The sequence below is a fragment of the Leptinotarsa decemlineata genome, unplaced genomic scaffold (assembly GCF_025532065.1).
Source record: "Leptinotarsa decemlineata unplaced genomic scaffold, Ldec_3_MD MMD2_P_RNA_scaffold_2, whole genome shotgun sequence".
Taxonomy (NCBI): domain Eukaryota; kingdom Metazoa; phylum Arthropoda; class Insecta; order Coleoptera; family Chrysomelidae; genus Leptinotarsa; species Leptinotarsa decemlineata.
The window spans coordinates 11,425,187-11,451,255 of record NW_027412529.1 but is presented as its reverse complement, the minus strand read 5'-3'; the positions used below and the strand labels follow the sequence as shown (position 1 = coordinate 11,451,255).

Genomic DNA, 26,069 nt, shown 5'->3' with positions numbered 1-26,069 from the left:
GACCGAATTATTGAATGGAACTGTGTGGAGGTCATTTCAAACAATTTATCTGTTGATTTTGTTTCCATTGATATCATTTGTTGTTGATTTTCTCATTAAAATGAACGACATCGTATTTTCTGTATTTCTTAAATAAAACGTTCAACATTCAATTTCTCAATAACGAATGAACCAATTTCGAAAGAAAAATACAGGAAAAAAGACCATTCAAATGATATATAATAATAATAATACATGTCTTTATTGTTTACAACTATTAAGGTTCAACAGTTAATGAACAGTATGGACAAAAATATGAATATGAATATGAATAAGTTGGAAACAAAAGGCGAAGTTCAGTTTTTATAACGAAAAATCGTTATTAATTGCTCTTCCACTCAACCTTAAAATTCGCTGCAGTTTTATAAGAGCATTATTATAAAATAATTCGTTCTACTGTAATCAAGACATGGTATGATGAGAATAATAATGAAATAAATAACTGAGTTACAAATAAGTATTTCTCAAATCTAATTTGAAATCGCTGAAGCCCACTCTTTTTTATTATTTCCGGAATATTATTATAGATTGCACAAACTTGATAACTGAAACTGTGAACATCTGTCCGATAATATTTCTATGCAGATAAGTTGGGGTTTTGGTCAGTTTGACTTTATAGAAGAGTACTGCAGAATGAATAACTTTTCTATCAATCATATTCAACCAGCCAACAGTTTTAAGTTTGTGTGCCATAGATCAACCTCAAGCAAGAATTTTGAACTTTTTGAAGTTTTGATTTATATTGACTAGTTAAACATGGACCAAAGAGCACATCTGCTTAATTGAAATTTGAAAGGACTGTTGCCTCACATAATATTGTCCACAACCTCAATGAAAAGAAATGTCTTTGACCGTATATAATCCTCAACATGAAATATGCACGTTGTAAGAGTATATTCACGTGTTTTTCAAATCTGAGATCGGCATCTAGGAGAACTCCCAAACTCTTTACTTCTTGAACAGTTGTGAGAGAAGTTTCATTTATGCTAACATCAAAATCATTAAGTACAGTACTGCGATTGATTTTGGAGCCGAAAACAATCACATTACATTTACTATTATCAATAATCAGACAGTGGTTTGAAGCTGCCTCTGTGAAAGCTTCATTTATTCGACAACAAGCAGTATCAGTCATTTGTGGAGGAATGCTATAATAAAGTTGAGTGTCATCAGCATATAGGTTATAGGTATTTTGCAGTACTGAAAAGTCTTGACTAAATTCGACGGATATATAGTAAATTCAGTGGACCCAAAATATACCCTTGAGGAATACCACGGTTCAATGAAATATATTGTGATTCAACTCCGTCTATATTGACCTTTTGCTGACGATTTTCCAAGAATGATCCAAAGAGCGAAACAGAAATATATTGGGATTCAACCCCGTCTATATTGAACTTTTGCTGACGATTTTCCAAGAATGATCCAAAGAGCGAAACAGCACTATCGGCAAGACCTATATAAGATAAAATTCTCAATAATAGTTTATGGCTGATTGTGTCAAAGGCCCGACTGAAATTCAATAATATCAAACAAGTACAATTTCCCTGATCTGTGGCTCTAATTATATCGTCGACAACGTGCAAGAGTGCGGTTGTACAGCTATATTCCTTACGCAAACCTGACTGAATCGAAGGTAGTATCGACCCCTCATATCATTAAAAAAAATAGAGGGGTAGTTGCTGCAGAGAAATAAAAATTGACGTGTTTTCGGAAACTTTCGATTACATTTCTGTTTCTGACTAACAGGGGAGGTCAAGTTTTCGTTGAAACGCCGTGTATATTGACTCAGGTGATTTGATGTGCTAATACCTGTACTTGTATCAGTTAAATTGCGTAAAGCGCAGGTAGTCTGGTTTGATGATATCTGTACCTAGATTAAGTGAATTGTCAATAACATTTGTCGACCCTTTTCTTCCTGCCGTCATGCTGTTTGTTGACCTTCTTAAAATGGGATTCTATTCGGCTGAGGTTTACAGCTTCTTCTTTTCTGTGCACTTTTGGGAAGGTATACATCGGAAAAACCAAAAGGTCAATGGAAAGAAGACTGAAGGAGAATAAAAGAAACTGCGGACTAGGTCAAACGGACAAGTCGGCTGTGACGCACTCAGTGGAGAAAATCACCGGATGTTTTTTGAAAACACAAAATTCATCGCTTCGAACCAGAGATACCATTGCCGACTGGTACGGGAGGCAATAGAGTAGTAGTAGAGTAGTAGTAGTAGTAGAGTAGTAGTAGTGGGAGTCCCGTCGGTTCAGGCAGACAGACTAGACATAGTAGGTAACACACTACGTTATAAAAAAGTTTTTCTGTTGGGGAGTTGAACGCGGGGCGTTTGGTGTGGTAGCCTTTGAGTATAATCTCGTTGCTAGTGAAGGATATTGAAAGAGAATGCGAATAGTTGGTAAATATGGGTATTGCGAGTTCGATTGGTTGCGGCGTTGTTGATAACGAGAGTCGAGCACGTTCAACATGATAAGTTGGAAGATGTGGGACGCTATCCCTCGCAAAGTCGAGCTTGGAATGAGAACAATGTGGGTATAGAGGGTGTGTCAAAAAAGAGGTTATTGTTTTTATGACGGCTTTGAACACGGTAATATTGGGCTTGATTTAACGAGGCTTTTTTTGTTTTGACGTGCGAGTCTTCAATATGTAAAGGGTGTCTCAAAATACGCCAAAATCTCATGCTTTTTCTTATGGAGCTAAAGTTCAGTCATTTTTAGACTTATTAGCGGAACCTCGTGGAATACCCAACTCGAAGTAGATGTGACGTGTGTGATTGTTATACGATGCAATGGGTATGTGTATATGAGGCAGCATAAAAATGGTAAAAAATGGTCGACGAATATTATGGAGAATTTACCGGCTACCTGAGTCGACATAAACACGCTTCACCCAATTTACTCAATATAAGTACAGGTGATAACACACCAAAGTACCAGAGTCAACATGAATACGATTAACGCAGCCGTAATATCCAGTCATGGGAGATAAACTCAGAATCTATGAACCTCTGAAGAAGCTAGCCATTCGCGCCAGCGAAACATCAGGAAAAAATTTCAAAATTCAACGGCCTTTAAAACGTAAACATATTAACACTGAAAAACTCGGTCGCGAAAGCCTCAACTTGAGCTCGTCTTCATCGGCCATGTTGAATAGTAGTTAACATATCATTGCTACGAGTACCTACCAAGCGCTAGATGCCAGTCGAACAGTCTTGATTGTTTACCTTTGATAGTGTAGTAAGTAGTAAAGACGTATTAGTAGTCACTGCTGTTTGTGACACTGCTGTTTGTGAAGATACAGAAAAGTGACCTGCATCATCGGCACCAGCATGGCGACTAATGCATACTGTTCTAATTAATAAATTAGTTATATAATAAATAAGGAATCTGTTTGAGTTCGAATAGTCTGTTTGGTATATTACCACATGGAGAATATTCATAATTATCCAAGGTACAATGTTTAGAGTCATCTTCAATATTAAACTTATTCTTAGAATGATTCTGTCAATTATTATACTATCCTCTTGAGTGTCATATACACAACTTTGTACCAATTTATTTAAATCTGTTTAAAATCTGTTTTTCCGTTAATCAGCTGTCGCCCCATACGAACGACAACTCTCAGAAGTTGGGAAACTTGTGCGAGCTAAGGACTAACGAGGTCTTACATTTTAACGTGTGATTCCTAACACGGACCTAACCTAACCTAACACGCCAAAGAAATTGTCAAAAGGCTCATCTACTCCTTGAACTCTACTATTGAACATAAAACGTTCATATGTTTTATTTTTTCGTGGAGCACAATTTTTTTCGTTCAATAACGTTTTTGAACTCACCCTTTGCCGGAATTTTCAGAATATTGTATATCTGGTCCTATTAGGTTCAGCTTAACAGGAAAAGGAAAACAGTTTGTATGCAGAGCCATCTGGAAGTTTATGTCAAATTTAGGAGTAGCCGACAATAACGGTGACTCTAAACCATCAAACAAAGATGAACGCGAAGCAACTCTTGTTACGTACCAAATTAAACCATTAGCTGAGGAACTTCAAGAAAGTCAGGTGGAGACGAACAAACAAAATTTTTTATACCCTCACAACTAACTACAATAATGAGTCACTAACCAACATTTCTAATGTATCGAATACATCATATATGGGAAAATTGGATATGAAAGGTAATAAATCTGACGTAAAGATGTTTTATATAAACATCCAAAGTATTGGTAATAAAATAACACAAATAGAATATTTCTTAACAAAATATGAGGTTGACATTATACTATTCACTGAAATATGGTTAAAGGAAGGCGAGTTAAAAAATGTTAATATTCCAAATTATGAATTATTGTCTTATTATTGTAGAGAAACAGTTGGGCATGGTGGAGTATGTATATTAGGGAGGAAAAACTCCAACTTGAAAATAAAACCTTTAGATATGTCTAAATATTGTTTGGAACAAACTGCTGAATTTGCGGGTATCGAATTAGTTACAGAGAAGACGGTAGTGATTTGTACATATAGATCTAGTTTAGGTCTTGGGGTGAATGCATATTTGACCGCGATAGATGAAGTATTGGGAAATATTTCTAAATAATCAAATAATTGTTGTGGGGGATTACAATATCGACTTTAATATGAATGACTGTGACTCAAACAATTGTAGAAATACTATGTCGTCCCATAACCTAACAGAGAAAGTAAATGAAGATACCAGAGTTACTCCGAAAAGCAGTTCAAAAATAGATAATATTTTTACCAATATTAAGGAAACATACAATGTACAAGTTGTAGAACTACATTTATCTGATCATCGAGGTATATTTTTTAATTTTGATATAGGAAAAATAAAAGATGAATACATTATATGCAGACCTATGACAGAAAACAATAAACAGGAGTTTGTAAATAGTGTTAACTACTTTAATAACGAAGAGTATTACAATTTGACTTGTGCGAACTCAAAGGCTAATTATCTTACACATTTTCTATCATATTGCTATGAATCATGCTTCAAGGAGAAAACAGTAAAGAAACAAAAATTTTAAAAAATAAATTCTAAATTTGATTCAGAACTGGTTCAATTACAAAACTCTTTAGCGGCAACACAAGTCATTGCTAACTCGACTCAAAATAAAGAAGATTTGGAAGCATACAGAAAACTGAAATGCATATATAAAAATGAAATAAAACAGTCTAAACTTGAATATAATAAATGCCAACAGAGCGACTAAAAGGACTAGCAACTACAAATCGGACGTGACTTCGGATGAATTTTCAGAATATTTTGTTAATATTATTGAAGAACTCTTAACAGATTTCGTTGGTGTGAATGATCAAGATTTTCAAAATTTCTTGAAGTTTGCCCCATCCACACAAAAATCCTTTTTCCTATTTCCTGTTACTGTCAGTGAAACTAGAGATATCATTAGTAACCTCAAAAAATCACCAGCAATGGATGTGTTTAATTTGAACAGCATATTATTAAATCTGATAAGGGATTTTCTGATCGAGCCACTGACAAACCTGATGAATTCCTGTATAGAACAGGGTTTATTTCCAGAAATTTTCAAACTTTCTCAAATAACACCTATACATAAAAAGGGAAACTTTGAGGACACAAGCAGCTATAGACCAGTCTCAATCATTCCAATATCAGCAAAAATTTTTGAAATTATTTAAAAAAACAGACTTACAAATTATTTTGAAACAAATAGCTTGCTAACAAAATTCCAACACGGTTATAGGTCAAACAGATCGACAATTACTGCTTTGTGCGAAGCCTATGAAAAAATATTAGACTCATTCGAGAATCAACAATGTTGTATGGCAAATCTCTATGACCTTTCCCGCGCATTTGATACTGTAAATCATAAAATTTTGATAAATAAAATGGAGTACTATGGAGTGCGGGGAAACGAACTGGAATTATTCAAATCCTATCTTATGGATAGGAAATCAAGAGTCAAGTGGCAAGACAATATCTCGGATTTTGTTGTAATGAAACATGGAGTTCCGCAGGGCTCTGTTTTAGGTCCTCTACTTTTTATAATCTATGTTAATGATATGATGTTCAATTTGTCCAAACCAACTAATATACATGTAACTAGTTATGCTGACGATGTCTCCATCATACATTGTAACAGGGACTAATGTATTGTCGAACAAAATATAATGAAATCTGAAGAATTACTGAAAATATGGAACAAAAGCAACTATCTGACATTAAATCTGGACAAAACACAAAGAATCTCTTTCACACTGAACAATACGATAGCTAATAATGATATTAAGTTATTAGGAGTGCATCTAGACGTCAGTTTAAATTTTTTGTCACACATTAGCCATTTATCCAAACGGTTATCGACGGCAACTTTTATTATTAGACAATTGAAGGGCAAGCTAACTGAAAAATTCATCAGGGTATCTTACTTTTCAATATTTCACGCAGCAATGACGTATGCTATAGTTGTTTGGGGTGCATCAAGTCATACAGCCAAAATTTTTGTCTTGCAGAAAAGAGTTCTAAGAATCATGGCAGGGGTTGATTATAATGATCATTGCAAACCACTATTTGAAAAATTTAAGATACTTACACTTCCCTCTTGTTTCATATATGAATGTTTGATTTATATAAAAAATAAAAATATTCGTGGTGATACCGTCAAATATGAGCAGGTACATGAATATTTCACAAGAGGAAAAAGTGATATAAGACTGCCAAAGCCTAGAACAACTAAAATCAAACAATCATCTCTGTATCTATCGATAAAATTTTTTAACGCTCTTCCTAAGAATCTGAAAAACGAAACGTTGAGTTTGAGCAACTTCAAAAAGAAAGTAAAGAGTATTCTGATCGAGGAATGTTTCTACTCCTTTGAAGAGTATTTTAATTACTTTTCATATCCGATACCCTATTTGTAATCAAGTAACTGAATTTATGTATTTATGAAGTATACAAAGCTATACATATTTGTGTTTGAATATGTTTTTATTGTCTGACAAATGGTGTTGATTGTAATGGATTTTAAATAACTTAATTATTCGCTGTAATTTTCACATTTTTACTTTCTGTTGTAACTGTTTTATGTGACGTATGTATAAACACTTTTGTGTAACAACATGAATAAAGTATCTATCTATCTATAATGCAATTTTAATTTTGTCCACTTTGGTGTCTCTCTCAGTTGCTATGAGATAAGTTTCAAAATCCTGGTTGGGCTGATTTAGGTGTGGTAGAGAATTTGTTGTTTTATAATGATAGAGTGTACCTGTGGTTTTGCGCAAAAATATGCTGAAAATTGTACATGAAGGGCATTTTGGAATAGATCGTACCATTGACAGGGCTCGTTGTGTGCTATTTTGGCCTGGAATGGGAGCAGAGACTAAAAAAAATGTTCAGCAGTGTACAATTTGTGAAAAATACAGATATGCTAATGTGAAAGAAACACTATTGCCACACGATATTCCTGAACTGCCTTTTCAAAAGTTGGGATGTGATATTATATAAATAAGTTATAAGGAGAAGGTTTAATAAGTAGTAGTTAAGACGTATTAGTAGTCACTGCTGTTTGTGACAGCTGGCTTGAAGATACCGAAAAGTGACCTGCATTATCGTCACCAGCATGGCGACTAATGCATACTGTTGTAACTGTATTCTCATACAATAAATAAGGAATCTGTTTGGGTTTGAAAAGTCTGTTTGGTATATTACTACAGATAGTATGCTTTCTATTCACGTTCACCTGCCACGTTGACCATATTTACTAATCACACGATTTTCTTGATCGTTTAAACTCTCCAAAAGACTTATTTCTTTCCTTCATCAAATGCGAACATCACCACCAAGCCACAGATTGTACTTTTTAGTTATTCTAATCATTCTATTAGAAACATGAATATCTAACAAAGTTCCACCATGAATATTACGTCGTGGAATTGATCTCAGATCTCCATGAAACCTAATATAATTATATACGTCACTTTATGGACACTCTACACATTTCTTTTTGTCAACAAGCAGACTTTCTGTTTCAGATTATCGTTTCAAGTTTTTCTTCCATTGTCATCACTATTCACTTTCAACATTACATGGAAATCATCTCGAACGATGTCTGTAATCTCCAAAACATAATCAAGCTGACTGCGAACCCTTCAACAAAACGAAGTGCAAGGCAAACAAGAAACGAGGAAAGTAATTCTTGAATTCTGTACACGATAAATTTGTTGGGGTCTCAGAGGTCTAGCGAAATATTACTCGAAAAAATGGAAGGAGCAACATTTCTATTCCAGTTAATCCCAATTTAATGTATTCTTTTGAATGGGCCTGTGTTAGGCATTAATAATGGTTTAGGGAAAATTTCTCCTCGGAAAACTTTTATTTTTCCTCACGATAAATGAGTTTTCTACGTTTCTTCTCTTGAGGGGTGATATAAATATTCAACATGGCCATTTCATCCAAAAAAATATAATTTTTTCAATCAGAACTAGATTCCTTTTGTTTGGGATTTAATCAAATAAGTGAAAGAATGTCATTACGTCATCTACTTATGTCAACGATGACATAAAAATATCAAACTTATTCCGTTACATAAAAAATCGTAATTTATGAATGAATTGTGTTTTTTTATAATGTCATCCAGGTCGTTACTGAAGAGCCCTAAGACAAGTGTCTTACGGCGAAACATTCATGTCTACCAGTGAGAATGGCATTGTTTCATGTGAGTGAAATTTTTACTTTTGTATATTGTCTAGAAATCCTGTGAATGATATCTCATTTAATTCCATAACGAATGTTTGGAACACAAACTGAATGGAGAAAATTGTTTTTTGTATAATTCAGTGTTCCTATAAAAGTATTTGTTTCCAAAGGCACTTTTTCCTTGTAATTCAATGTTTATATGAAAGAAGCTATTTCAGGAGGGCTTTTTCTTCTAGTTTGTGTCTGAAAGTTACTTCTTTGCATGATCTACACATTGATTGCTGATTGGAAGATTCCCACATTTTTTTGTATCAAAATGGAGTAGTAGAAAGCGAAAAAACTGTTTTTCCCAATTACAGAGTTATTCAGTGGAGAATCTCCACTTGGAGAAAACCATAATAAAATAGGGCAGTGCAACGGATATCTTAGCTGCAAGTAATATAGCATGTTACGTTTTATGCCAATCTGAGTAATTTGATCAGGGAGTTCAGCAAGCTGTGGACGAACATAAATGAATATGAGGCACGTTCACCAAAATAACTGTTCAAACTAGTACAGGGAATGAAAGTTCCGAAATGGGAGTGGAATGCGCAATTCTGTATCTTGCCTTCTGCGTTAGAAAGGTAAGAGATCATTCCGCATCTTTGTGAGATTCTAACTCGTGAGTTAATGGAGAATCATTAATCCTTTCGAATATGTTGAGGTACAAGTCTAAAGGAACTATTCGTTCAGGCCAGTTTTACCTTAGCAACACAGAAGGTCCATGCATTGACACCTACAAGAAAACAACTACTTTGCTGGTAATACCACTATAGGTGAAATTTATCTCCCTATACGAGGATTTGGGCCATTCGGATATACGTTTGGTTAATACCTCGTCTACGGGCAGAGGATGCGATGACAGATTTGTCGTTCGCTTTAGCTTCGTTTGAGGTATAACACTCTGAAGGAATTGGATTTTTCTTTATGGGAAATTATCGACTTCGTGTTGATGTAGATATCCCGAAACCAATCTGCAAGTGTACCCATTCCAATAATTGAAAATCGATTCCGGCAGTTGTCGCGCCAAAAGCATAAGCAGGAATTACTTCTGTGAAGAATTGCACTGACACTTGTCGGATATCACCTGGAGAGTAGTTGTTTCCTGATAGGTGTATGTCCATGAACCTACTATGTAGGTAAGTGAAGACTGGCCTTAACGGATTGTTCCTTTAAAAAAAAGCGATTTATTTCCAACAGGAGTACCCAGTTACAGGAAATGCTATTATTACAGAGTATATTTGGAATAAATATTGAAAATAATATATATAAAATAAAAGTATATATAAAATATTCGTATAAGTAGAATTTCAAAGAGGAATGAAAAATTGAGTATATAACACAAAAAGTTACGAATCATGCAATGTAACAGTACTGACACAAAAGTTATTTATAGTATCATTATGAGAGATTATGGATACAAGATACCAAGGCGTTCAGAGAGTCGAAATGAATATCGCAGTGTTCACAGATTTTATTGAAGCCTACTGCACATAAAATTCAATGGTGATCGTAGCATAATATTTGTGCGTGATGCTTCGCAATAGAATTTCAGATTGTGTCGACCTTCACTTCTTGGTACTAAGAAATTGATCTCGGGTAAAAGAACCGTACTGTCAATATTGTTGTTGAGTAATTTATGCAGGAATTTCATACCAAGGATAACTCTCCTATTTTCCAAAGATGTCATATCAAATCGTGTCAATAATATGTTATGATCGATGCCTCTCGTGGGGTATTGACCATCAACTTTTAGACATAAGTATTTTAGGAACTTCCTTTGCACGCTTTCAATTGATGTTTTCTGGTAGTCGTACACCGGATTCCATAACAAAGAGCCATACTCTAACTTAGATCTGGCATACGCAAAATATAGCAATTTTAAGGTGGCAATACTTTTGAAGTTCTCGCCATTTCTGTAAATGAATCCAAGCATCCTATTTGCATCAGCAGTCATATTCCTTATATGTGTTGTAAATGTTATTTTACTGTCGTATGTTATACCAAGATCTTTTATCTCATGTACGCGATTGATTGTAGATTTGTTGATTGAATAATCGTACATTAAAGTTAGCTTTTTTGTTGTAAATGATATTATTTCACATTTGGATACGTTCAGTTGTAGACGATAATCATTACACCAAAGTTTGATTACATCTAATTCATGTTGTACACGTTGGCAATCAGTAATGTCGTCGATTTTATAATATAGTTTCAGGTCGTCTGCAAATAGTAGGCTAGGAATATTCAAAGAGGTTGCTAAGTCATTGATGAAAATTAAAATTAAGAGAGGTCCAAGATTAGAACCTTGTGGTACCACAGATGTAACTACGTACTGGACCGATTTGAAAGATTCATATTCGACGAATTGTTTTCTGTTAACTAGATATGATTCAATTAGAGTAAGCACTTGGTTAGAGAGTCCCAATTTTGTCAATTTGCTGAGAAGAACGTAATGGTCTATTTGATCGAAGGATTTTTGAAAGTCTAAATAAACAACATGGACTTGTTTTTGCTTGTCCAGGTACGTACGGAGATATTGATTTAAACATGCAAGATTTGTCGTACATGATCTTTGTTGTACGAAACCATGCTGAGTAGGAGAAATAACTTTTTGAATATGGAAGTACATAACATTTTGCACACATATCTCGAAGAGTTTAGGAAAGTTACATAAAACTGAAATTGCCCTGTAGTTTGTGATATCGCTAGAGTCGCCTTTTTTGATATCGGACAAATTTGAGCCGTTTTCCACTGCTCAGGGAAGGCACAAGTTGATAAAATCAAGTTGAATATGCCTATTACAGGTATAGAGAGAACGTCGATACAGTCCTTTATCACAAGACTAGGAACATTGTCAACGCCTGCGGTGAGTTTATTTCTTAATTTTTTTGAAGCAGTAATAATATCGATTTTGAAGAAGGCAGGGATGTTCAATGTATCCAAATCAGAATCATGAGAATTTTCACGAAGCATATTCTCGTCCGAAACCAAGTATGCACTTCTGAAGTACTTAGCGAATCCATTGACAATATCCCCAGGCTTATCAAATACCTCATCATCAAGTTTCGTTATACCCGGTTTACGCGAATGACCTTTTTTACTGTGTATGAAAGACCAGAAAGTCGAGCTGTCAGATAAAATATTATTTTCAGCCAAGTTTGTAAATTGACTATATGCTGCTTTTATTTTAGTTTCGACAGTTTTTCTCAGATGAGAGAATTGATTTTGATAAAATACTGTTTTATATTTATCATAGTTTTTATATGCTTATTCCTATTTCTTTATATGGCTGATAACATCGGCGTCGAACTATGGGGGAAATTTACGTGTTTTCAATGTTCTCAGCGGAACTGTTCGATGATTCCCAAGAAAATTTTATAGATGACTTTTCCGTCAACATATTCGAAAGGTTTATTGATTGTCTATCAAATTACGAGCTAGAATCACACGAAGATATGGAATGATCTCCTACCATTCCAACGCAGAAGGCAAGATACAGAATTGCGTATTTCTTTCCATATTCTCATGGCACCCAATCCAAAAATCTCATTCTCTGTACTAGTTTCAACAGTTCTTTTGTTGAATGTGCCTCATATTCATTTATGTTTGTCCACAGCTTGCTGTACTGCTTGCACTGACGAGATGCCGAATAGCACGAAACCGGTCTACAAGTGTGACAGTTCCAATAATTGAAAATTGATTCCGGAAGATGTATATTCACTGCACTGACACCTGTCGGATGTAATCCAACGCTCTTGGTGGAATTAGCCAGGGAAGTAGTTGTTTTCTGATAGGTGTCAGTGTGTAGGTAAGTGAAGATTGGCCGGAATGAATTGTTCCTTTATATGATTCGATTTATAGCCAGTATGTCTCCAAGTATATCTTCATTTACTATAGTTGAAATCTTCTTAGGAAAAAGATAACTGATGGTTTTAGCTATGTTTTTTGACATAACATTCTTTCATCAAAATATTTTCATACGATTCTCGAAGTATTTTGATTCTATAGGGATGAAATTCACTTATTTCCAGTGATTTTTTCACAGAGTCGCTTGACATTCCGGTTCAGCTGCTGATCGTTTGAAGTTGGTAGGATCTGCAACAAATATGTTGAAATATGTTTTTTCATTAACCAGCTGTCGCACCCCTACGAACGACAACCCTCAGAAGTCGAAACTTATGTTAGCTAATAACAAACGAGGTCTTACCTTTTAACGTGTGAACCTAACAGCGGTTCGATGATAGAAAGTGAAAATCGATCATTCAGCCAGCCATCAACTCACACAAAGGTCGATTGAGAGTGTGAACAAAGCAACCACGTCGAACCGCCCGGCTACCGACCTACCAAATAATCTAAATGTCTTGATTTTAGCTTTTTAATTTGATACCTGTGGGTTATTTGTTTCCTATTCGACACCGAACCAGTTTCGGAAAACTCTGCCACCAAGTAAGTTGGAGGGTGCTGCAAGCAGCTTCATTGGACCAGAACCTGCCATGCATTGGCATCGCTTTAGATTTTGCCAAACGAAGATTGAACACCCGGATGATAAAAAGAATTATGGACTTCTGGCAGAATCTTCCAGGATTGGCTCACTCCAAGACGTTCATTCACCCTTCGAAGCTTGATACCAAACAGTAGTTGAAATACAGTAGGAATGAACTGCGATGTCTAACAGGCTTTCTTACATGTCACTTTCATTTGAATTATCATATGTAGAGGCTCGGACTGTTGAAGGACAGTTTGTGTCGCCTTTGTTTGGAAAACAATGAAACAGCAGAGCACATACATTGCACCTGCCCCGCTGGGCAGGCGAATCAGGTTTTTAGAGTTCGGCAGAGCCGTACTCTTACCATACCATTTTTTGGTCGAGTGTGAATAGGTTATGAGCCACAATAAACCCTTGCGGGTTGCAGTGGAGGGTCGAATAGACCCACTTTCTTTGGACCTAACCTAACCTAAGTTAGGGCAAGTGCGTGGTATGGTTTTCATAGTTCAATAAGACCTCAAAAATCAGATGCTGATGGGTGAATATATGCGTTTTTGCTTTTTTCAATGGTACAGTTGGTTCTTCTTTGATTTTTTGAATTGTTAGCATTATAATCAGAAAGGTTTCTCAAGACTGCCTGCCCCATCAAAACGGAGTAGCTGGCCAGCGAAATGCACAAAGTCACATTTCATTTTCAGTGGGTCATGTGTAGAAATAACATAAATAACAAGATGAACCATTTCACATCTTGAAATGTCAAAATCGGGTAGGATTTCTGACTGGCCACTGTCAGCTAAGACACCTACATAATATGGGGCTAGTGGACACACCTCTATGCAGGATGTGTGAACAGGAAGACGAGACTGTCAGGCATGTCCTGTGCGAGTGCCCGGAGTTATCGTCAATAAGAGAGTGTGTGTTCGGCGAGTCTTGGCCTACACCTGCCGATATAAAGGAGATGTCTCCCAGCGACCTGTCCACCTTCCTGGAAAGGACAGGATGGACGACGACCTAGGAGGACAACTCCTCGGGAGGATGTACAATGGGTCACATGTGGCCTAAGTGCGTAGGCTTACACTCACCCTCCCTACTCTACAGATACAGAGATACAGATGTCAAAATCGGACAAATATTGATCGATTTATCAACTTTCATGTCCTTCAATCTTGAAGTTCACTGATAAGGCATCGTGTGACTCTGCAAACTTCCAACGGGGTTACTAGATGGTTTTCCACTTTTTGGATTGTAGTTCCATATTAATCACTGAATTACATCCAGTTTTTTTTATTTTAAATTCAGAATCTATGACCAATTCACTTGTCCAATTTTTGCACTAACCTCGTCTTACCTTACTTGTGATATGCATCACGATTCCGATTTTATTGTTTTGAGAATTCGGTGAACAATTTTTTTCAATTTTTGAAAAACCGTTACTCCGAGTATTTGAAGTAGTAAGCAAACATAAAAGATGACTGGGTTGACGAATTTAAAAAACTAAGAACACATTTTTACTAATACATTATAGAGTTTTTGAAAGACATTTTTTTTTGGATATTTTTTTTTTCACAATCATTTCAACTAGAAGAAGATGAAATACAATAATTTTCATTGAAACAATATTCTGAAAACTATCGCCTAGTGCAGGCAAGTTTTGATAACGTCTTCAATTTTTTATCGCGTTTTTAGAAAATAACCACCCTTTGAAATTAAAGCCATATGGCCATCGTTCATTCACGATTACAATTAACTCTCTACGATAAATAGGGGGTTGACAGACGAAAGCTGAAACTTTTCCTTGATATTAACCTAGAAAATAAAATTGACGGTCTTTCCGATTATTCATAACAACAATTTTTGTCGAAGAAGCAAAAAAGTTTTCCCTATTCAGTCGTCATTCAAAAGTAAAAATATGAACGTTGTGAACGTTTCGAGAATGAATCTTTGTTTATCACGTTGTTTTCTACTTCCCACTTCCCACGAATGTTCGGGACATGGAAGCGATATATCATGTCTCGGATTTATTTCATGTAGAAATGTATCGCAGATAATTTTCCCCAAATCTATCTTCACAACTCCTCGTAAACTCTTCCTAAATGGAAAACTCATTTTCTTTCGGAACACGTAATCCTTCTTTGGCATTATTCATGATGGAACTAGAGATATGCTATTTTTTATTCCTTTCAGTTTGATTACGAGAATATAAATTGCAATTTATGACTGAGCAATGAGAAGTAAATTAATAGAAGATTATGTTTCGAAAAACTAACAATAAGCTATCAAATAAATACGGATAAACATATTGAAATTGAAAGGTGATTTTGGTAGGAATTAAACTGTGCCTGAAAGTAGTACCGATGATGGGGCAAGTACCCCGAAACCGGTCTATCGGTTGGTCGTATCGACCACATGAAATTAATTTCTGCTTTTCATAGTGAGCAATAACTTGCGACGAATCTTTCAAATCGTTACACAGGTGCCTGATGGTTTTACTTCAGCTTTCTGCGCGGCATTAGCTTGGTAAGTTGTTGTTTTTCCCTCGAGTATCTGCCACACGTACCTAACGTACCCTGAAAGTGGTAGAAGAAAGTTAAACATGTATAGGGTTTGACAAATGTCAAATAGAAAAATTAGTATATCCTTCCCTCAAGCAAAAAAATCTCAGACTTCCCAGAGACATATTGATCAGAAATATAAGAAAACTTCTCAATACAATAATTTTCAATACAAGCAGTAATACAAATTCCGATGTAATCAACAGAAATGTATGTAATGATAGTTCACCTATCAATTTATTTTATAAATCTATAGGTACCTAACCTTGAAAATTTATCTTCAATTATCATAAAACTTTTTGATAATTAACAAAATATCAAAATATGCCAAAAAATATTAAAACTATAAAGAATTTGAATACTAAATTGAAAGATTAAACGGATACTACAAAAAAGTCAAATGTGATTTATAACATTCCTTGTAACAATTATAACTTGGATTATGTTGGAACAACATCTAGAATTCTTAATGATAGAATAACTTCTCATAAAAGTGATATAAAGCTTAATAAAAAATCATGCGCATTAGCACAACATTCTATAGAAACAGAACATAAACCAAATTACTCTGATATCAAAGTTTTACAAACAGAAAAAATATTTCTAAACGCCTTTTTCTTGAAATGGTTGAAATTAATGAGTCTTCTGTTTGTATGAATGAGAAAACTGACATTGATATATATATATATAGTAACTTACTAGAACTACATCAAAAACATAATAAAAATGAAAATTGTAATGATCAATAACTCTTTCTTTAAAGTCAAAGATTATGAAATCATCATACCCATTGAAAAATGACATTTCTGTGAATGTATGACATTTGTCAAACCCAAAGTAATCCTATACATGTTAAACTTCTTCATCAATTTATATATTCAATTTATTGTTTTTGACTCATTTTTACTGTAAGTATTTGTGATATTATTCAATGGCGAAAAAAAAACTCACAACTCAATAAATTATAGGCCCTTCACATTAGAAGGGAAAGCTTGGCAAAGTAGAGAGTTTTGAGTTTAGATCATTTGACTGAGAGGCCCCGTGAATATATATATATATATATATATATATATATATATATATATATATATATATATATATATATATATATATATATATATATATAGAAACAGAAGTTAATATCGGACATAGCACTCATGATATTAACTTCTGTTTCTATATCAAGACACTCAATAACTTTCATATTTGTATATATATATATATATATATATATATATATATATATATATATATATATTTAATATATCAAATATTAAATTTCACAAAAAGGATTTGAAGATTTATATCTTCTATTAATTATCTACGAGTGCTTTCGACAGTTGGTAGTACTGTCATCTTCTAGGCACTCCTCAAACTGAACTTGTCATCCTGTCGTCTTCCTCTTTATACGGCCAGAACGTCTCAACTCAGGTATTTCAGGTACTTTAGATAAATTTGCCTGTATTTGTACTGCATCAGGTACTGCATCAAGTGAGGTCTTGTTGTGTTTTGATTTGTACTTGTTCCTCGATAAGTGATTTATGACTGTTAAATTTATGGATGTTCAGATTTTCCCAAATGTCCATGCGGTTTCCCTTGTTGAATTGTTTTTTGAGTTTCATGTTCTCTGGTGGGTATTACTGGAATTTTTTCCCAACACCAAATCGTTATTTTAACACCTCGACACGTGTTTCGATCCCCAAGTGAAAGATTAATCTTCCTCTTTGAAGATGATCGAAACACGTGTCGAAAGATTGATCTTCCTCTTTGAAGATGATCACTTGGTGATCGAAACACGTGTCGAGGTGTTAAAAACAACGATTTGGGAAAAAACTCCAGTAATATTCATTACTACACCAAAGGTTCCAAACAGTGCATCATAAGTTCTCTGGTGAGTGGAAAACTTGAACATCCATAAATTTGACAGTCATAAATCACTTATCGAGGAACAAGTACAAATCAAAACACAACAAGACCCCACATTCAATATATTAAACAAAACCATACACATTCCTAGAAAAGATCTAACACAATGATGCAGTACAAATACAGACAAATTTACCTGAAGTACCTGAAATACCTGAGTTGAGACGTTCGGACTGTATAAAGAGGCAGACGACAGGATGACAAGTAAGACCAGCTGTCGAAAGCGCTCGCAGATAATTAATAGAAGATATAAAGCTTCAAATATATGAAGTGGATAATCTAAGCGACTGGATGGATTAACGGGGTCTCTCGGTCAAAAAATCAAAAATCACATTCCTGTTCTACTTTGCCAAGCTTTCGCTTCTAATGGAAAGCTTCTTCAGGGCAGTAAAAATGAGTTGAATACAATAAATTGATTAACTCATTTTTACTGCCCTGAATAACCTTCCCATTAGAAACGAAAGCTTGGCAAAGTAGAACAGAGCTTTGATTTTTTGACTGAGAGAACCCGTTATTCCATTCTGCTGTATATATATTTCGGTTTCTATCGAATATTTATATTGGATGAGTAAGATTTGGAAATAAGAAATCGATAGCCTGTATGGGAAACATATTAGGAAATAATTAACAAAAACATTTTTTTTAACCCAGAATATTCAAGAAGCCAAACGTTCATTCAAAAAGCGAAGATCTTGCATCCGAAAAGTAACTTGAGTTGCTTATTTCATAGGGAACATTTGATAAAAAAAATAATCAGAAAGTACGTTTTGTAATGTAAAATTGAATTTTGAAAGAATGAAACAGATTTTCACTAAGACAACACCATCACTGATTTTTTTTAAATTGTACAATACCCTATAGAAAAAATATAAAATTCATGATTTCAGTGGAACACAAACCACTCGAACAATATCTCTATTCCTTCTATAACCAACCCATTCTTTTTCAGGCCACGTAATCCTACTTTAGCAATATTCATGAAGAGACATAAAAGAAACAAATACCTCCATCCATAACATCCCCGCAATGTCTAGCACGCAACCGACTTTGATTGAGAGCTATAACGTAACAAGTCCCTCGAACGGAGCCTCGGAATTAGCAGGAACATTTGCAGGAGAAGCGGAGGCAGCAGGAAATGCATACGAGAGGCCGGAGACGTCCAGCCCTCGATCTCTACAGGTCAACCAAACCCAGAAGTCAATTAGTGAACTGCTGTATAATGGAACGGGGTTCTACATTGAGGATGAGATAGAGACAGGTGAGTTATTATCGTCAGGGCCGGCGTATACAGGATTATTAGGTCACACAAAGGTATTCCGTGTCCTACATATATATATATATATATATATATATATATATATATATATATATATATATATATATATATATATATATATATATATATATATATTATATATATATTATACATATATATATATATATATATATATATATATATATATATATATATATATATATATATTTTTAAATATTTTTTTAAATGTCAAGTACTAAAAGGTCTACCTTGGGACTAAATTTGAAATGTTTATTAAAGTTTCAGGGCATACTACGATATTTTTTCTTAGTCGAAAATCGGGATTTTTTATTAGCAATTTTTTTATTGAAAAAATCACTACGCCACTCGATTCAGAGTGTCTCTAAACAGGTGTGACCAAAATTTTATGAAAAAATATTCATTATTAACAAAGTTATGACAACTCAAAAATTCGAAAACTCACACAGCCAACAGTCACAATATATCATTTTTTTATGATTTCAACAAAAGTGCCGCCAGATGAAAAAAAAACAAATAGTGTAAATATTTTTAATGAAAATAACGGAATTAAATTCACACAATTCAACTAAAAATGAAGCAAAAATTTTAATAAACAAAACTAATAACTAATTATTGAAATGTTTCGATTCAGTGCAACAATTATTTCTAACTCATATTCTAGTAGCCTCTACTAATCCACCACATATTTCGATACATGTATCGTAGCGCTTACGAATGTTTTTGATTACGTCCCTTAGTTCTTGAGTGCTAATATCTGCACATACCTGTCAAATTCTTTCACAAAATTCATTTCTATCTCTTGAGCGGTTTTTGTAAACGTTTTGTGTGAGAAGTCCCCAGAGATATATAAGGTGTACTCTTGTAATACTATATTTCCAATATTTCGACAGTGGATATTGTCATCATCAGAGAGCTACAAGATGTTGAATAGGATTATATTCTTTAAATGGTAATATGTTGAATTGGTTATAATTACAATGTCAAGTGAGGTTGTTTGGCGAAATGTTGATAAAATGTAAAATAGTTGATTGTCAAATGTTTAAAATACATTAATTAAAATTGTGATTAAAAAGTGATAAAAATGAAATGATGGTGGGTGGAAATATATAGTTATCCACGGTTCGAAAAGATATTTTAATTTATTTCATGTATGAACCGTATGAAACTCGATTAGGTTAAAAACAAAACGGAAGTGTCATTTGAATTACATGATAGAGGAGATCACTTGGCATAAGCTGCTGGGGCAAATTTAATCAAACCACAGTTGTAGATGTCTAAGTATTATTTTTTATGGAATTTCAATGCAAAAGGTAGAATTGTATTGATTGAGTAACATCAAATTTCACTTAAATGATTAACGTCTGTTATTGATTTGAACAAATTTGTGACTGTGAAATGAATGCCATTTCCAAGAATAGCCTCTTCGAAACATTCTTTTCTTCAGCAAAAATTTTGACTGAATCAAAGTCAATTTGATGGTAAAAGTGGTAAAAAATATAGAAATTCTCATTTCTGTTTGAACTAAGTATTCAGCACCGCAATCTGACCATGGAGTACTGTAAATTAATTTTGATTGAAATTTTTTTGGAATCTTGTCTTTGACGTTTGACAAAGAAAGAGGTAATTGTCAGAATAGTTCTATTAGCAATTTTTATATTATCTACCCTATTCTCTCTCTCTTGTAGACATCTGTTTCAGCCTATTGGGCATTATCAGTACCGGACAGGCGGTCCTCGATTGAAGACAACATTTGAATAACCAAGAAAAGTACTTGATAAAAATAACTATGTAAACGCAAGCGAGACATAAGTGAAACCACCTGCTATTGGTGTGACACCCAAGTCAACTTGCCAAGTTTTTATGTCAGCGTTGGTGGTTTGACCAATCAACCGACAACTGCGGTAGCAGAAATTTAGGAAGCTTACCTGAAATGTCATCGGAAAACGAATACACATGTTTCTAGGAATTATATGGAAGGTTAATGCAGTCAAGCTGCTGGAAAATAATTCCATGAAAATCAAAATATAAATGGATAAGTACTATTTTGATAATTCCCATATTGATTTCAATTAAGAGCCACCGGTAGACAGCTGTTTCAGCCTACTGGGCATCGTCAGTATCTGGCAGGCGGTCTTCGATTGTGGATTCGTTGTTGTCGTTTTGTTGTTCTCTCCAACTTAGGAAGAGGAATGAAATACTCTGAAAGAATTCCGATTTTCAATTATGGAATATCATTGACTTTAGGTCGTGCTATTAGCCAGGGGAGCAGTTGTTTTCTGATATACGTCAGTCCATTCAACCTACTGTGTAGGTATATCCGAGTCTGTCATGAATGTTTAAAGTTCATTTCTTTCGATTTGTTTACTGCCAGTCTTCAAGCATATCTCACTGACTAATAAGGAAAGTTATCCAATAAATTAACCAGACATTTGGCACTGATTATGTTATGGTTTGAGAAATTTTTTTCCCGAGAATTTAGCCGCGAAGATTAGCTCCGAAGTGGTCGACCTACAGTAATCCAGGACTCTGGTGGAGACTGATCCATCACAAATAGTTCATGGGATGACGCAAAAACTGTGCGTCACCTCCCATGTGGTTTTTGATGGTTCAAAACAAATTGGAAAGGTCAAAAAGCTCCATCGACAGAAATTGTCACGTTTCGTGGTCTCTGTTCTTCTTTGCTTTTGGGCAAAAGTACATCCTCTGCGACAATAAGAGACGGTTCAGGACTGTGGTTGGACACCGATGAGCCACCAAGGCACTTACTATTAACAAAATCGAAAACCTACCAAAAAGACCATGGTTACTGTATGGTGGTCAGCGGGTGGTGTGATTTACTATTACTTTCTGCAACCGTGACAAACCATCACAGGGGAGTCTTATCGTGAGCAGTCCGCACTTGTTAACAGAAGAGGTCCGATCTTGCTCCACAACAACGTTTCATCACATATCACCGTCCCAAAATCAAACGGCCTAAGCGTCGAAGTTTTGCCTCACCCATCATACTTCCCAGACCTCTCGCCAACCGACTACTATATTTTCAAGCACTTCGATAACTTTCTCACCAGTAGAATCTTCGCCAATCAGGACCAAGCAGAAACGGCTTTCGTCGACTCCATCGAATACCGCCTATACATTTCTTTGTTGGTAGAATTGATGGAATTGGATTATGTTGGCAAAAGTGTGATTTTTTCGAATAAATCAGTATTCACTGAAATATTACAGTTTGAAGTAGACTCATAAAACGGACAAAACTTCTGAAAAATCTATATCTATACTAATATTGTAAATGTGAAAGTTTGTGAGAATGGATAAATGTATGTATGTATGTGACTCTTTCACGCCTAAACGACTGAACGGATTTATGACTTTACATAAATAAAGCTTATACATCAGAGTAACATATAGGTAACAATTTACAAAGAGTTTAAATAATTTTGGTCATTATATAACGATAAGTATTGCTCCTTGAGAGCTATCTTGGCGTGCACTGCCTATACCGTCTGAGTAACATGCAGATAATGTACCGTAAGATTGTTTATTTCGAATAGTTACAAACAGAAGTCCGCGATAGCATATATCTACCTCTTATGTGGTAGCCACTATATGTAAAATACTAAGTCATAATACAATTAAATTGGATACTTTTTCAACAATGCTCATTTTAGAATATCTGTTGAATTCGTATAAAAATGTTCACAAATTCGTTTTAGGATCTATTTATTACATATAGATAAACTTTTTCTTTTACACTCAGTAATTTGGACGAATTGTTCAAAATTTATCACGATGAGATCAACTTGACACAACGCAGTAAGTCATTACGCGTCGCGTCTACTGTAAGACGACGGGGGACGATGCGCAGGGGTAGAGGAGCGGTCTAAGAAATGAAGCGTCATCGCCAAGAATGCGACCCGAATGCAGAGAGATGTGTGAGGGCAGACGTCGTTGACGGTTGTGTTAGTTTTGAGAATTTCTTTATAAGTAACATAATTCGATTATCGAAGCTATTCATTACTTAGTGCGGTTGGCAATTTTTTTTTATTCACTGTATTTTCGATGTAAAAATATAAATTATGTAATAGCTGCTGCATGCTGCTTCGCTCTCGTAGAAATTGGTTTGGCACACTGCTAGCAGTTCCCGGCTGTTTTACCTGCGTTAGCGTGGAAACCTACCCTATGTGTTATTCCAGGTCATGATCTATCTATATACCAAATTATTTTTGAATCCTTTGAGGCATGAAAAAGGAAATGAAGAGCTATCCTCACAAACTTTACGCATTTATAATATTAGTAGGAGAAGGATTAGTCGAATTACCAATGTATTTCATTCTAATCCTTTTTTTGCTGATACTATTCAATATTGTATGAGTAGGTACCTATTGATCGACTTACACTCTTATATTAACGTACAGCCGAAGCTACCCACATAGCAATAGATATTCCAGGAATATTTCATGAATATACATTCAAGGATATTGTATTATGCTATAAATATGCCATGGATATAGATATCTTCTGGAGAGTATTCCCTGGAAGTGCTCCTGGCGAACCTTTGATACATTCTAAAAATATTCTTTGGGGATATTCTTGAAATATCTTGAACTATTCTTAAAATATGTAAGGTATATTCTATTAAGAATATTCCGGGAGTAGAATCCGAGGATATATATATATATATATATATATATATATATTTATTCCCTGAATAAAATATTCTTGAATATTGTATTGTTACAAATATTAGAAATATATTCAAATTAGATGTTCCTACTCTCAAAAAAATGTACACTGAAAAATATACTAAAATAACAACTCTCTGAATTCATCAGCGCTAATTGAAAAATAATAAATATATCATTTCATTCAAGAAGAAAAAATGTATAACATCAAGAAATGAACGAGATATAGGTTTCTCACTTCAAAAAATAAACCCACAAATGAAGTATTTTAAATGAGTGGTATGATGGGTTCTTCAATGAATTTCACTTACTCAAAGTTATCCAAACTTTGCTCACCAGAAGAGTTTTCCTGCTATTTGTTCAACATTAACGTTCATTATCACTATCTAAAAGTGGCACAATAAAATTGGAATAAAAATCAAATAGATGTTTTTCTCATAAGTTCCTCATGAACATTTACAACTTTTTATGACTTGGAGAGCAACTTGCATTCCCTAGTTGAAAAGTACCCATTACGTTTTCAGTTTCTTGGCGCACCGTCTTGTACCAGGTAACCCTCCGTTTCCTTTTGGGCATATTGATACTATTTTGAAAAAGAGTGATAAAAATTATGAAAACAAATGATACAAAAGAATCTGTCATTCACTTACTTTTCCCTACTGAAGATACACAACTAAAATCACTCTAGTTTAAACATGTCAAACCAACAAATTCCACACACGAACTCTCCTCGGGCCTGAAATGAGGTATTGTAGGTTAAGCATCGTGGCTTCATTATGTCATTTACTTAATTTTCTTAAAGACTGAATATGTAACTCTACTGTTTGAAGATGCAAAAGCAAACTATTCACTGTGGTGCAAATTGGACAGCCTCAAACTATAAATGGTACACTGAACATGAGAGAATTATACTTTGATAATGACACCAATACACCATACATTACACATGCAAACCTGGCATGTCAACCGCCATGTTAAATCAAATGTCGATTTCAACGCAAAGCTGCCAAGCGATGTCTGTCGCGCGCTACACTTCAATTGACCAATAAGGAACGTCCAATAGTTCACTTACCAATTTCTCTGTTGTCAGGATTTGTCGCTTTGTAATTGAATAATTTCAATTACAAAAAGAAAAATAGGATACATTGGTTCATTTATTGGCCCATTCGAATTTTTTTGTCGTTTCCAACAGTCAGAATCTTCGCGTTAAGTTCAAAAAGTTAGGTTATGCATTCGATTCAAATCTTCAAATATTTTTGTTTTTAATAATATTGAATTATTTGAACACGTTATCATAAGATAATTAAAAATTCCAGTAATAGGTACATATAATACAATATTCCAAAATATACCGCGGGGATATATTCTAAGAATATACCATTCGACAATATTCTTAGAATATTCACGGGAGAATAATCCATTTATAGACATTCTATGCACATTCTTTCGGGAACAATCCTGACATATTCATTCAAGCATATTCTATGAATATTCTAAAGGCATGTATATATTCCAAGAATATTCTATGAATATTTGGAATATATACATTCGTTTTATGACAGAGGGAATATTCCATGAATATCTGGTGCTGTGTGGGTAGTGATCCCCAAGGGGGTTAAATAGGGTTTTGAAGATTGCAGTGAATTTAGTCAGTTTTGAAGTTGGAAACCTGAAGTTTTGGGTTGATAAAATAATATTTTAGCTATTTGTATGAAATGGTCTGTTACAAAGCCGCGGGCAACAACTAGTCTAATATAACTCTTGGTCATGGAGCCGTCACATACTCGGAATTTCGGTAAACTATATTTTTGTTTTTCATTTCCAGTTATTTCATTTACATGCCATATTCCATTTCTCGAATATATATTTTTATCCATTTTTCTATTACGGGATTTAGGTCCAGTCTTTTTCATTAGACTATTAAACATATTTCTGTAAGGTTTTTCGCATATAGTGAAAGTAAATCATTAAACAAACATGGTAGAAATTAATATTTCAGGCAATTCAAAAGATAAAGTCTTCCATTTTGAAAAACAAATCAGACAATATGCCATTTTTATAATCTGCCAATTGGGAAAATAATTATAAAAAAGCCATTGAATGTAATTGGAGCGATTAAACGAAATTCTTTTGCGTGGTTGCAGGAAGCAAAGGTAATTCGTTCTATTTTTCAACTCCATTCAGCACAACAATCTCCCAAGTTATTTCCCGAAATAAAAACCTGTTCCGGGAAAAACTCTCTTTATGGTAAAGCACCGAATTCAATTACCCTGATTCTACCAAGATACAAAGAAAATGTCTTGGAAGGCGATCTAATTAGCAAGGTGTTGCAACTTGAATGA

General features: G+C 34.4%; 2 protein-coding genes across 2 annotated transcripts in view; one reads left to right on the top strand and one right to left on the bottom strand.

Moving 5' to 3' along the window:
* The window catches only part of rdgBbeta (cytoplasmic phosphatidylinositol transfer protein 1), a 512,064-nt gene that overhangs the window by 184,568 nt on the left and 301,427 nt on the right, over nucleotides 1-26,069 (bottom strand). The gene's annotated exons all lie outside the window — the stretch shown is intronic.
* The window catches only part of LOC141485845 (uncharacterized), a 152,272-nt gene that overhangs the window by 15,080 nt on the left and 111,123 nt on the right, over nucleotides 1-26,069 (top strand). Inside the window, exon 2 of the mRNA XM_074183395.1 lies at nucleotides 18,698-19,006. Within this exon, the coding sequence (XP_074039496.1) occupies nucleotides 18,775-19,006 (232 nt within the window). The 5' untranslated portion in view covers nucleotides 18,698-18,774. The remainder of the gene's footprint in view (nucleotides 1-18,697; nucleotides 19,007-26,069) is intronic.